Consider the following 12126-nt stretch of genomic DNA (forward strand, 5'->3'; position numbering starts at 1 on the left):
CTTACTGTTGTTTTTTTATAATTTCTAGAAATCAATGTGATTTCTTTTCCACAGCTGTCCCTGGAGCACCAGATAAACCAACAGTTAGCAGCGTGACTCGCAACTCCATGACTGTCAATTGGGAAGAACCAGAATACGATGGAGGCTCTCCTGTGACAGGATACTGGCTAGAAATGAAAGACACCACTTCAAAGAGGTGGAAGAGAGTTAACCGAGATCCTATCAAGGCCATGACTCTGGGTGTTTCTTATAAAGTGACTGGTCTTATTGAAGGTTCTGACTATCAGTTCCGTGTGTATGCAATCAATGCTGCTGGTGTGGGTCCTGCAAGTCTGCCATCAGACCCAGTGACTGCTAGAGATCCAATTGGTAAGCCTTGAAACCACTCCTTTTTTTTTTTTTTTTTTTTTTTACCCCACCCCAAAGTGCCATGGAAAAGTCAAGAATACTTATGTATACTGGTTTTTTCCAGCCCCTCCTGGTCCTCCAATTCCCAAAGTCACAGACTGGACTAAATCATCTGTGGATTTGGAGTGGTCTCCCCCACTAAAAGATGGAGGATCCAAAGTAACTGGATACATCGTTGAATATAAAGAAGAAGGAAAAGAGGAATGGGAACAGGTAGCTAACATTTGGCATTATGAAAATATATTATAAATAAGCAAAAAGTATAGCTGTTATTCTGAATCACATTAATTTCTATTTGTAGAAATAAAAATACCTTTTTATTAAGAAATCAGAAAACAATTACAACTGAGAATCCAAACACCTGTTATGTCAAAAACTTAATCAAAAGTTAATATTGTTGTTATTAAAACACAATTCCTGGAAAGACATTTCATGCAGTGTTTACCTGCAATATCTGATCCCCAAAACCTAAATTGGCAACAATTTTCCCAGAGTAGTTAAATATGCTGTTGGTTAGACTTCAGAAAGCCATGAAAACAAGAAGCTACAAAGAACTGAATGCATGTAATCCTTCCCTAGGCTAAAGATAAAGAAGTGAGAGGAACAAAGCTTGTTGTGACAGGCTTAAAAGAGGGAGCTTTCTACAAATTCAGAGTTAGAGCAGTCAACATTGCAGGCATTGGAGAACCTGGAGAAGTCACAGATGTCATTGAAATGAAGGACAGAATTGGTAATTATTTACACTACTATTATTTTCTCCATATTTGTCTTTTGGATTGGGAATGAAAACCACATTTGTAATTTTCAATTGTGTTCCAGTGTCACCTGACCTTCAGCTAGATGCCAGTGTCAGAGACAGAATTGTGGTTCACGCTGGAGGGGTGATCCGGATCATTGCATATGTGTCTGGAAAACCTCCTCCAACTGTCACCTGGAACATGAATGAAAGAGCATTACCTCAAGAAGCTACCATTGAGACCACAGCCATTAGCTCCTCCATGGTCATCAAGAATTGCCAGAGGAGCCACCAAGGTGTCTATTCTCTTCTCGCCAAAAATGCAGGGGGAGAAAGAAAGAAGACCATTATTGTTGATGTATTAGGTATGTTGATGTATTAGGTAAACACCTTTAATTTGTCCATGCAGCTTTTAAAAATGACATTTTTACTTCATCTACAGCCAAGCTATGTTACAGTAAAACTGTTACAAATGTTTTGGAAAATCAGAAAAATCACCCACAATCCCACTGACCGTTGCTAGTATTTTAAAATCTTTCCTCTTTTTTTTTTGTCTTATACCTCTTTTATATTGTTGTACTTCTATAAATACAGTTTTATATGTTGTCTTTTTATATAACATTAAAAAGTTGTGTTTTTATGTTATATAAAAACAAAGTTTTTTAAATAAAATTTTGTATATTGCCTTTTTATATGACATGCCACCATAAGCACTATGTTTTATATATTTTCTATAAAAGCAACTTTCCTGCACATGTACATGAATATCTAATAATTTACTAAGGTTGATCAATTTCACATCATGAGAGTGTATCCTTTGCTAATTATCATGACAGAGCAAAACTCTCTGCGGAGGGTTTCGGTATTCTAATTGAACAGCAGGTGATGGGTATTAAGGAGGACATGTGTGATGAACATTAGGTGTTATACACAACTAAAATGAACCATTGAACACTACATAGAAAACTAACTACGTACTATATGCTGGCTAACTGAACATAATAAAAAAAGCATGATATTTGATTATCAATATCACATTTCTAGTCACTGAATAGAGGTGAACTCTACAGGTTTTCATGCCTCTTGCTGGCTGCTTTATTCTAGTGATTTTCTCAGAAAGTAAACCCCTCCCACTCAGATTTCACTCCTATCATGTCTCTAGGCACAACCATACTCCAAACAATGAGTTTTTATGTGAAAATAACTGAACATAATTAATGATATGTAAACATACTATGTTTTCATTAATGAAAAAGGCATGAGGGAAAAGATCTCATTGACCCAACAGTCCTACAAGCTTTTAGGTTGGTTTCAAGCTCTTCAACACCCATTATTTTAACTTGAGAACCAGTACACTTTCAAGGTTGAATTCCAGCCCTCTCAGAGGGCCTTCTGAGATTTGGGAATTCCTGTGCTCCTTATTGATTTACTAGTCACCTAGAAAAAGCTCTCTCTCCCTTTCCCTTCTGGAGAGTAAACTAGACAACAGAAAGTAGCCATGCCACCACTCACCCCTCACCTGTCTCCTTCTGTGCATTCTCCTTCTAGCAGCTCCCTATCTGACTTACAAATTACCAAAAAAAAGTATAAACATACATATATAAATACCCATATGTTATATGTTATATATACACACACATTACTATTCCTTCAGCTTCTACTAAAACAGTGGCAAACAGTAATTATAAACATATTTCATTTAAAAATATGAATATAGATACCATGGGGAAGAAAAAAATCAATAGCCATGAAATCTTATTCATAGCAGTTTTGTTTTTTTAAACACAGAGGGTAACAAATGTTGAGCCTGGTTGTTCACTGAAAACAGCCAGCTAGAAATTGTCTCCTCTTTTTCCCAGATGTGCCAGGTCCTGTTGGAACACCCTTCCAGGCTCACAACCTAACCAATGACTCCTGCAAACTGACATGGTTTTCTCCAGAAGATGATGGAGGCTCTCCAATCACCAATTATGTCATTGAGAAGCGTGAATCTGACCGCAGAGCATGGACCCCAGTGACATACACAGTTACCCGACAGAATGCTACTGTCCAGGGTCTCATTGAAGGAAAATCCTACTTTTTCCGAATTGCAGCCGAAAACAGTGTTGGCATAGGCCCATTTACTGAGACACCAACCGCTCTTGTCATCCGAGATCCAATAAGTAAGTGCAATTTAAAACAATTTCATCCTTAATCACTTCTTCATTCATTTAGGAAAAGAGGATGGTGAGAATATGTGTACCGAGACTAAACATTTCATTCCCTTGAAAGCATTGAGTAGACAAATGCTCAAAGCATCATGTTGGTAGTGTTTGAATGTGATCGTGAGAGACATTATGGGAATATAGGAGTCTTCCAATTCCTCCATGGATACTACACTATTTTTTTTTTAATTTTCCACTTACTGTCATGAATATGAAAATAATATCCCAACTCTGGAGAACTTTCTTAAATGATCTGGCCTCAACAAACATCTGTTTCCTCATCTATCAGAGAAAATTAGACTGGGTGGTGTCTTTTTTAACTCTAATAGTGCTATGGTGAGAACTTTCTGTTACTTATCAAAGCAAATAATTCAACATTTAAGTGCAGTCCTCCAAGAGTATCATTTACTATTTACTATGATTTACTGCATTTTTAACATGACCTTTTCTTCATTGTAATTCTGTATTTTACTTGCAGCTGTACCAGAGCGTCCTGAAGACCTGGAAGTCAAAGAGGTTACTAAAGATTCTGTTTCCTTGACTTGGAATCCTCCTAAGTATGATGGTGGATCAGAAATTATCAACTATGTCCTAGAAAGCCGCCTCATTGGAACTGAGAAATTCCACAAGGTTACAAATGACAACTTGCTTAGCAGAAAATACACTGTGAAAGGCTTAAAAGAAGGTGATACCTATGAGTACCGTGTCAGTGCTGTGAATATCGTGGGACAAGGCAAACCGTCATTTTGTACCAAGCCTATCACTTGCAAGGATGACCTGGGTATGTGTCGAATGCAATTCATGCTCTGAAAACTTGTACACTTACAGATTTGCCATAAGACATCAGTAAAACTGACTTGCCTGTATAATTACAATTTCAGCTCCTCCAACCCTTGACCTCGACTTCAGAGATAAGCTCACAGTTCGGGTTGGTGAAGCTTTTGCTCTCACTGGCCGTTACTCAGGCAAACCAAAGCCTAAAATTACTTGGTTCAAAGATGAAGCTGATGTGCTGGAGGATGATCGCACCCAGATAAAGACCACTCCAACAACACTTGCTCTAGAGAAGATCAAGGCCAAACGTTCAGATTCCGGCAAATACTGCGTGGTTGTGGAGAACAGTACAGGCTCCAGGAAAGGATTCTGTCAAGTCAATGTTGTTGGTAAGTATCCTTTAGCAAGAAGAATAGATATTCTGTTCTTTCCAAAGCAGAATGGGCAATTACATTTTGGTCTGTGTTTTTTTCTGCAGACCGTCCTGGACCACCAGTAGGACCAGTTATTTTCGATGAGGTGACCAAAGATTACATGGTTATCTCTTGGAAGCCACCTTTAGATGACGGAGGCAGTGAAATTACCAATTACATTATTGAGAAGAAGGAGGTGGGCAAAGACATTTGGATGCCTGTGACATCTGCAAGTGCTAAAACAACATGCAAAGTTTCTAAACTCCTTGAAGGAAAAGATTATATTTTCCGGATATATGCTGAAAACCTATATGGAATAAGTGATCCTCTGGTGTCTGATTCAATGAAAGCCAAAGATCGTTTCAGTACGCATTACATTTTCTTTTAGTGATTCTGTGTTGAATATTGTTAGTAGGGAAAATGACATTTCTAACACGCTCTGCTAATGTTTGTCATAGGGGTTCCTGATGCACCAGAGCAGCCCATTGTCACAGAGGTTACCAAAGACTCTGCATTAGTAACCTGGAACAAGCCAAATGATGGAGGAAAGCCCATCACAAACTACATCCTGGAAAAGAGGGAAACTATGTCAAAACGATGGGCTAGAGTTACCAAAGAGCCCATCCATCCATACACTAAATTCAGGGTTCCTGATCTTCTAGAAGGGTGTCAGTATGAATTCCGAGTTGCTGCAGAAAATGAAATTGGTATTGGCGATCCAAGCCCACCATCCAAACCAGTCTTTGCTAAAGATCCAATTGGTACAATATTAAACATTCATTCTGTCTTCACGTTATCCAACTTTGTTTGCAGCTGTGTTCTAACTCCTTTTTGTTTGTTTTTCCTTTTATTACATAGCTAAACCAAGTCCACCAATTAATCCTGAAGCAATTGATACAACGTGTAATTCAGTTGATCTAACCTGGCAGCCACCACGCCATGATGGCGGGAGCAAGATTCTGGGTTATATTGTTGAGTACCAGAAAGTTGGAGCTGAAGAGTGGAAGAGAGCTAACTACACTCCTGAGTCATGTCCTGAGACTAAGTATAAAGTCACCGGTCTTCGGGATGGTCAAACCTATAAGTTCAGGGTATTGGCAGTCAACGAAGCTGGTGAATCGGATCCAGCTTATGTTCCCGAGCCAGTGCTAGTAAAAGACAGACTTGGTGAGTAAAATCATCTCAGCTATAATAGCAAAGAAGATAGATGTCTCTTTGTATATGCTTCGTTGTAAAATACATAAATCAAATCTGAAAGTAATATTTGCTTTATTCCAGAACCCCCAGAGTTGATTCTTGATGCCAACATGGCAAGAGAACAACACATAAAGGTCGGTGATACTCTAAGACTTAGTGCTGTCATCAAAGGTGTGCCATTCCCAAAAGTAACTTGGAAGAAAGGAGACAGAGAAGCTCCAACTAAAGCAAGAATCGATGTTACTCCAGTTGGTAGCAAGCTTGAAATTCCTAATGCTGCCCATGAAGATGGTGGAATTTATTCTTTAACAGTGGAGAATCCAGCTGGTTCAAAAACTGTCTCAGTAAAAGTCCTCGTATTAGGTGAGAATTTTCATACTTATGTATTTAATGTAATAACATAATAAAAATAAATTTTGATACATTTTGAGCTAAATCACTTATTATAACTTCATTATTTAACACTTTCAGATAAGCCGGGGCCACCTAGAGATCTGGAAGTCAGTGAAATTAGGAAAGACTCTTGTTACCTTACTTGGAAGGAACCACTGGATGATGGTGGTTCTGTTATTACAAATTACGTGGTTGAGAGGAGAGATGTTGCCACCTCCCAGTGGTCACCTCTTTCAGCTACATCCAAGAAGAAGAGTCACATGGCTAAACACCTTACTGAAGGCAACCAGTATCTCTTCCGGGTAGCTGCTGAGAACCAGTATGGACGTGGTCCTTTTGTTGAAACACCTAAACCCATCAAGGCTCTGGATCCTCTCCGTAAGTTGCTTTCTCTGGATACAGAGGTTTTCTCTGACTGTCTCTGAGAATATTATTCACTCATCATAACTTCTTCTTTTGAAAAGATCCCCCAGGGCCACCGAAAAACTTACACCATGTAGATGTCGACAAGACTGAAGTCTCACTTGTTTGGAATAAGCCTGATCGTGACGGTGGCTCTCCAATCACTGGCTATTTGGTGGAATATCAAGAAGAGGGCACTGAAGACTGGATTAAGTTCAAGACTGTGACAAACTTAGAGTGTGTTGTTACTGGACTGCAGCAAGGAAAGACCTATAAATTCCGCGTAAAAGCTGAAAATATTGTGGGTCTTGGTCTCCCTGACACAACTATCCCAATAGAATGTCAGGAAAAACTAGGTAATTTTTGGACTGGCATTATTATTTTTTTAAATTCATATTGTGAAAATCAACATCTAATTTTCTCATGTTCACTTTCCAGTGCCTCCATCCGTGGAACTAGATGTGAAATTAATTGAAGGCCTTGTGGTAAAAGCTGGAACTACAGTCAGGTTCCCTGCCATCATAAGAGGTGTACCCATTCCCACTGTCAAGTGGACAACAGATGGGAGTGAGATCAAAACAGATGAACACTACACAGTTGAAACTGACAGCTTCTCATCAGTACTTACTATTAAGAACTGCTTAAGGAGAGACACTGGGGAATATCAAATCACAGTTTCCAATGCAGCTGGCACCAAAACAGTAGCTGTACATCTTACTGTTCTTGATGTTCCTGGTCCACCAACAGGTCCTATTAATATTCTGGATGTTACCCCAGAATATATGACTATCTCATGGCAGCCACCAAAGGATGATGGAGGAAGCCCTGTGATAAATTATATTGTTGAGAAACAAGATACAAGGAAAGGCACATGGGGTGTTGTCTCATCAGGAAGCAGTAAGACAAAGCTGAAAATCCCACATCTGCAAAAAGGCTGTGAATATATTTTCCGAGTTAGAGCAGAGAATAAGATGGGTGTTGGTCCTCCCCTTGACTCCGTTCCTACTGTTGCTAAACATAAGTTTAGTCCTCCATCTCCTCCTGGTAAACCAGTGGTTACTGACATTACCGAAAATGCTGCAACAGTGTCTTGGACGTTGCCAAAATCTGATGGTGGCAGTCCAATAATTGGTTACTATGTGGAACGTCGAGAAATAACTGGCAAATGGGTGAGAGTCAACAAAACACCCATACGTGACCTGAAGTTTAGAGTGACTGGACTGTATGAGGGAAATACATACGAGTTTAGGGTTTTTGCTGAAAATCTTGCAGGACTAAGCAATCCATCACCAAGTTCCGATCCAATAAAAGCTTGCCGGCCCATCAAACCACCTGGACCACCAATTAATCCTAAACTGAAAGACAAGACCAAAGAAACAGCTGACTTGGTGTGGACAAAGCCTCTCAGTGATGGTGGCAGCCCCATTCTAGGCTACGTAGTGGAATGTCAGAAACCTGGTACAACACAGTGGAATAGGATTAATAAAGATGAACTTATTAGGCAGTGTGCCTTTAGGGTACCTGGACTAGTTGAAGGAAATGAGTACAGATTCCGTATAAAGGCAGCTAATATTGTGGGAGAGGGAGAGCCAAGAGAACTAGCAGAATCTGTGATTGCAAAAGACATCCTTCATCCTCCAGAAGTAGAACTTGATGTTACTTGTCGTGATGTTATTACCGTTAGAGTGGGCCAAACTATCCGCATTCTTGCTCGAGTCAGAGGCAGACCTGATCCAGAAATAACTTGGTCCAAGGAAGGCAAAGTATTGGTTCGAGAAAAGCGGGTTGACATAATTCATGATCTACCTCGTGTTGAGTTACAGATTAAAGATGCTGTTAGAGCTGATCATGGCAAGTATATTATCTCAGCCAAGAATACCAGTGGGCATGCCCAAGGTTCTGCCATTGTTAATGTTCTTGACAGACCTGGGCCTTGCCAGAATTTAAGGGTTAGCAATGTAACCAAAGAAAACTGTACAATTTCTTGGGAGAACCCACTAGATAACGGTGGCTCAGAAATAACAAATTTCATAGTAGAATACCGCAAACCAAACCAGAAAGGCTGGTCAATTGTTGCTTCAGATGCCACTAAGCGATTAATTAAGGCCAACCTCTTAGCCAACAACGAATACTATTTCCGAGTCTGTGCAGAGAATAAGGTAGGAGTTGGTCCAACCATTGAAACAAAAACTCCAATTCTGGCTATTAACCCTATTGATAGGCCAGGCGAGCCTGAAAACCTTCACATTGCAGATAAAGGAAAGACATTTGTCTATCTCAAGTGGCGGCGGCCAGATTATGATGGTGGTAGCCCAAATCTGTCCTATCACGTTGAGAGGAGGCTGAAGGGCTCCGATGAATGGGAAAGAGTGCATAAAGGAAGCATTAAAGAAACCCATTACATGGTTGACAGATGTGTTGAAAACCAGATTTATGAGTTCAGAGTGCAAACAAAGAATGAAGGTGGGGAAAGTGACTGGGTGAAGACAGAGGAAGTTGTTGTGAAGGAAGACTTACAGAAACCAGTACTTGATCTGAAATTAAGTGGTGTGCTAACTGTCAAAGCAGGGGACACCATTAGACTTGAGGCAGGTGTTAGAGGCAAACCATTCCCAGAAGTTTTATGGACCAAGGACAAAGATGCTACAGACTTAACAAGATCACCAAGGGTCAAGATTGATACTAGTGCTGATTCATCCAAATTTTCTCTTTCTAAAGCAAAGCGAAGTGATGGTGGTAAATATGTAATTACAGCAACTAACACGGCTGGCAGTTTTGTGGCCTATGCCACTGTCAATGTTTTAGATAAGCCTGGTCCTGTAAGAAATCTGAAAATTACTGATGTGTCCAGTGATCGGTGTACTATTCGCTGGGATCCACCAGAGGACGATGGTGGCTGTGAAATCCAAAATTATATTCTAGAAAAATGTGAGAGTAAGCGAATGGTTTGGTCTACCTATTCTGCTAATGTCTTAACACCCAGTGCTACAGTAACACGTCTCATAGAAGGAAATGAATATATTTTCAGAGTCCGTGCAGAAAATAAAATAGGCACAGGGCCTCCAACAGAAAGTAAACCAGTCATTGCAAAAACCAAATATGATAGACCTGGTCGCCCAGATCCTCCAGAAGTCACCAAAGTAAGCAAAGAAGAGATGACTGTGGTTTGGAATCCACCTGAATATGATGGTGGAAAATCCATCACAGGGTACTTTTTGGAGAAAAAGGAAAAACATTCAGTACGATGGGTCCCTGTTAACAAGAGTGCAATCCCCGAGAGACGTCTCAAAGTACAGAACCTCCTCCCAGGACATGAATATCAGTTCCGTGTCAAGGCAGAAAATGAAATTGGAATTGGAGAACCAAGCTTGCCCTCAAGGCCAGTGGTGGCAAAAGACCCCATAGGTATGATGTTCTTTTTTCTAATATCGCAGCAAATCTTAATCCCAAACACAGAAGTATTAGACAAATAAGTTAAATCCATGACTTCAAAACTTTAGCCAATATTCTTCCAAGTAGATCTTTCACCAAATCACCTAAAATGTACAAACAATAGTAGATTCTAAATTTATAAAGGGTAATAAGGACTCAGTGATTGAGAAGTTGAATGTCCTATCTTTGATTAACTGAAAATGGACGACTTTATAATATAAATTACACATTGGAATATCACCAGTTAGAGTTAATGAAGGGTATGTTCATTCTTATATATTTACTATTTTCAGAACCACCTGGTCCACCAACCAATCTCAAAGTGGTCGACACAACCAAAAGTTCCATAACTCTTGGATGGGGAAAACCAGTGTATGATGGTGGCGCACCAATAATCGGATATGTTGTGGAAATGAGACCAAAACGAGAAGATGCATCTCCTGATGAAGGTTGGAAAAGGTGCAATGCTGCTGCACAACTTGTTCGCATGGAGTTCACTGTTACCAGCTTGGATGAAAACCAGGAATATGAGTTCAGGGTGTGTGCCCAAAACCAAGCTGGCATTGGGCGCCCTGCTGAACTAAAGGAGGCTATTAAACCTAAAGAAATCCTCGGTGAGACCCTATTTTGTCCTAGGATTCATTCACTCTACACTTCTTGCATGATTTCCCCACATTCCAAAAAGTCAACTAATGGTTTTCATATCATTTGCAGAACCTCCGGAGATTGATCTGGATGCCAGCATGAGAAAACTGGTCATAGTGAGAGCAGGATGCCCTATCCGACTATTTGCCATAGTGAGAGGACGACCTGCTCCTAAAGTCACTTGGCGAAGAGTGGGTATTGACAATGTGATCAGAAAAGGACAAGTTGATCTGGTGGACACGATGGCCTTCCTTGTCATCCCCAATTCCACCCGTGATGACTCAGGAAAATATTCCTTAACACTTGTGAACCCAGCAGGAGAAAAGGCCGTGTTTGTGAATGTCAGAGTATTAGGTGGGTTACTAACAAGCTCCTTCTTCCCCTTCGAAAACACATTAGTTAAGAAGAAGGCTGAAGAGACCTGTATATCTGATTTTGTGGCTCTTTGCAGATACTCCCGGACCTGTGACTGATTTAAAAGTTTCAGATGTCACTAAAACATCATGCCACATTTCCTGGGCCCCTCCTGAGAATGATGGTGGGAGCCAAGTGACACATTACATTGTGGAGAAGCGTGAGGCAGAAAGAAAGACGTGGTCAACAGTTACCCCAGAAGTCAAGAAAACGAGCTTCCAAGTCACCAACCTTGTCCCTGGGAATGAGTACTTCTTCAGAGTCACTGCCGTCAATGAATATGGCCCTGGCGTGCCAGCAGATGTCCCCAAACCAGTGCTTGCATCAGATCCTCTGAGTAAGGACCGTCCTTTTTCCTCCTTTTCACTCCAGTCTCAAGATACTGAAACATGTTCATCTACCACACCAAAGGGCTTTAATTTGTAGAAACCCAAACAGGACAAATAAATCTCTCACTCACTCATTGAAGAGTGTTTTAATCTGCCCCAACTTGTACTTCCCACGTTCAACACACTGAGCTCCAGTTTCCAGATGCTTCCAAGCAAGCAGCATACTCAAACATTTATGTAGAGTAAAAAGGGATGGGATTAGTGTACCTGGACAGTTTTTCTGAATCCCATTTTTCTTCTAGGTGAGCCAGATCCCCCAAGGAAACTAGAAGTTACTGAAATGACCAAAAACAGCGCTGTGTTAGCCTGGTTACCTCCCCTGCGTGACGGAGGTGCCAAAATCGACGGCTACATCATCAGTTACAGAGAGGAGGAGCAGCCTGCAGACCGCTGGACTGAGTACTCGGTGGTAAAAGATCTCAGCCTTGTCGTCACTGGCCTAAAGGAAGGAAAGAAGTATAAATTCAGAGTAGCAGCCAGAAATGCCGTTGGAGTTAGTTTGCCAAGGGAAGCAGAAGGAGTATATGAAGCCAAAGAACAGCTGTGTAAGTGGTCACCATCTCCTTTTATCATGTGATAAAAGTCCATGAGAATTTTCTTCTCATAATAGACTGGACTCTCATATTTTCTCTTTGGCTCAATCTTATTCTTCTTCAAAAATACTAGTAGCTGTAATGCAGTCATGAGCTCGAAGCCATTAATGGGTTGCCACCCACAGT

At 40.5% G+C, this 12126-nt stretch overlaps 1 protein-coding gene across 3 annotated transcripts in view; it reads left to right on the plus strand.

Annotated features, from left to right (window-relative positions):
- Positions 1 to 12126, plus strand: part of TTN (titin) — a 282606-nt gene that overhangs the window by 210484 nt on the left and 59996 nt on the right. For all 3 annotated transcript variants that reach the window (XM_059166916.1, XM_059166913.1, XM_059166914.1), the window contains 18 exons: positions 55 to 369; positions 473 to 621; positions 988 to 1138; positions 1228 to 1509; positions 3004 to 3306; positions 3827 to 4129; positions 4230 to 4511; positions 4601 to 4900; positions 4994 to 5296; positions 5394 to 5702; positions 5814 to 6095; positions 6204 to 6503; positions 6590 to 6883; positions 6966 to 9932; positions 10253 to 10573; positions 10674 to 10958; positions 11056 to 11355; positions 11650 to 11952. In XM_059166916.1, coding sequence (XP_059022899.1) covers positions 55 to 369; positions 473 to 621; positions 988 to 1138; positions 1228 to 1509; positions 3004 to 3306; positions 3827 to 4129; positions 4230 to 4511; positions 4601 to 4900; positions 4994 to 5296; positions 5394 to 5702; positions 5814 to 6095; positions 6204 to 6503; positions 6590 to 6883; positions 6966 to 9932; positions 10253 to 10573; positions 10674 to 10958; positions 11056 to 11355; positions 11650 to 11952 — 7749 coding nt within the window. The remainder of the gene's footprint in view (positions 1 to 54; positions 370 to 472; positions 622 to 987; positions 1139 to 1227; positions 1510 to 3003; positions 3307 to 3826; positions 4130 to 4229; positions 4512 to 4600; positions 4901 to 4993; positions 5297 to 5393; positions 5703 to 5813; positions 6096 to 6203; positions 6504 to 6589; positions 6884 to 6965; positions 9933 to 10252; positions 10574 to 10673; positions 10959 to 11055; positions 11356 to 11649; positions 11953 to 12126) is intronic.

The sequence above is a fragment of the Mustela lutreola genome, chromosome 3, assembly GCF_030435805.1.
Source record: "Mustela lutreola isolate mMusLut2 chromosome 3, mMusLut2.pri, whole genome shotgun sequence".
Lineage (NCBI taxonomy): Eukaryota > Metazoa > Chordata > Mammalia > Carnivora > Mustelidae > Mustela > Mustela lutreola.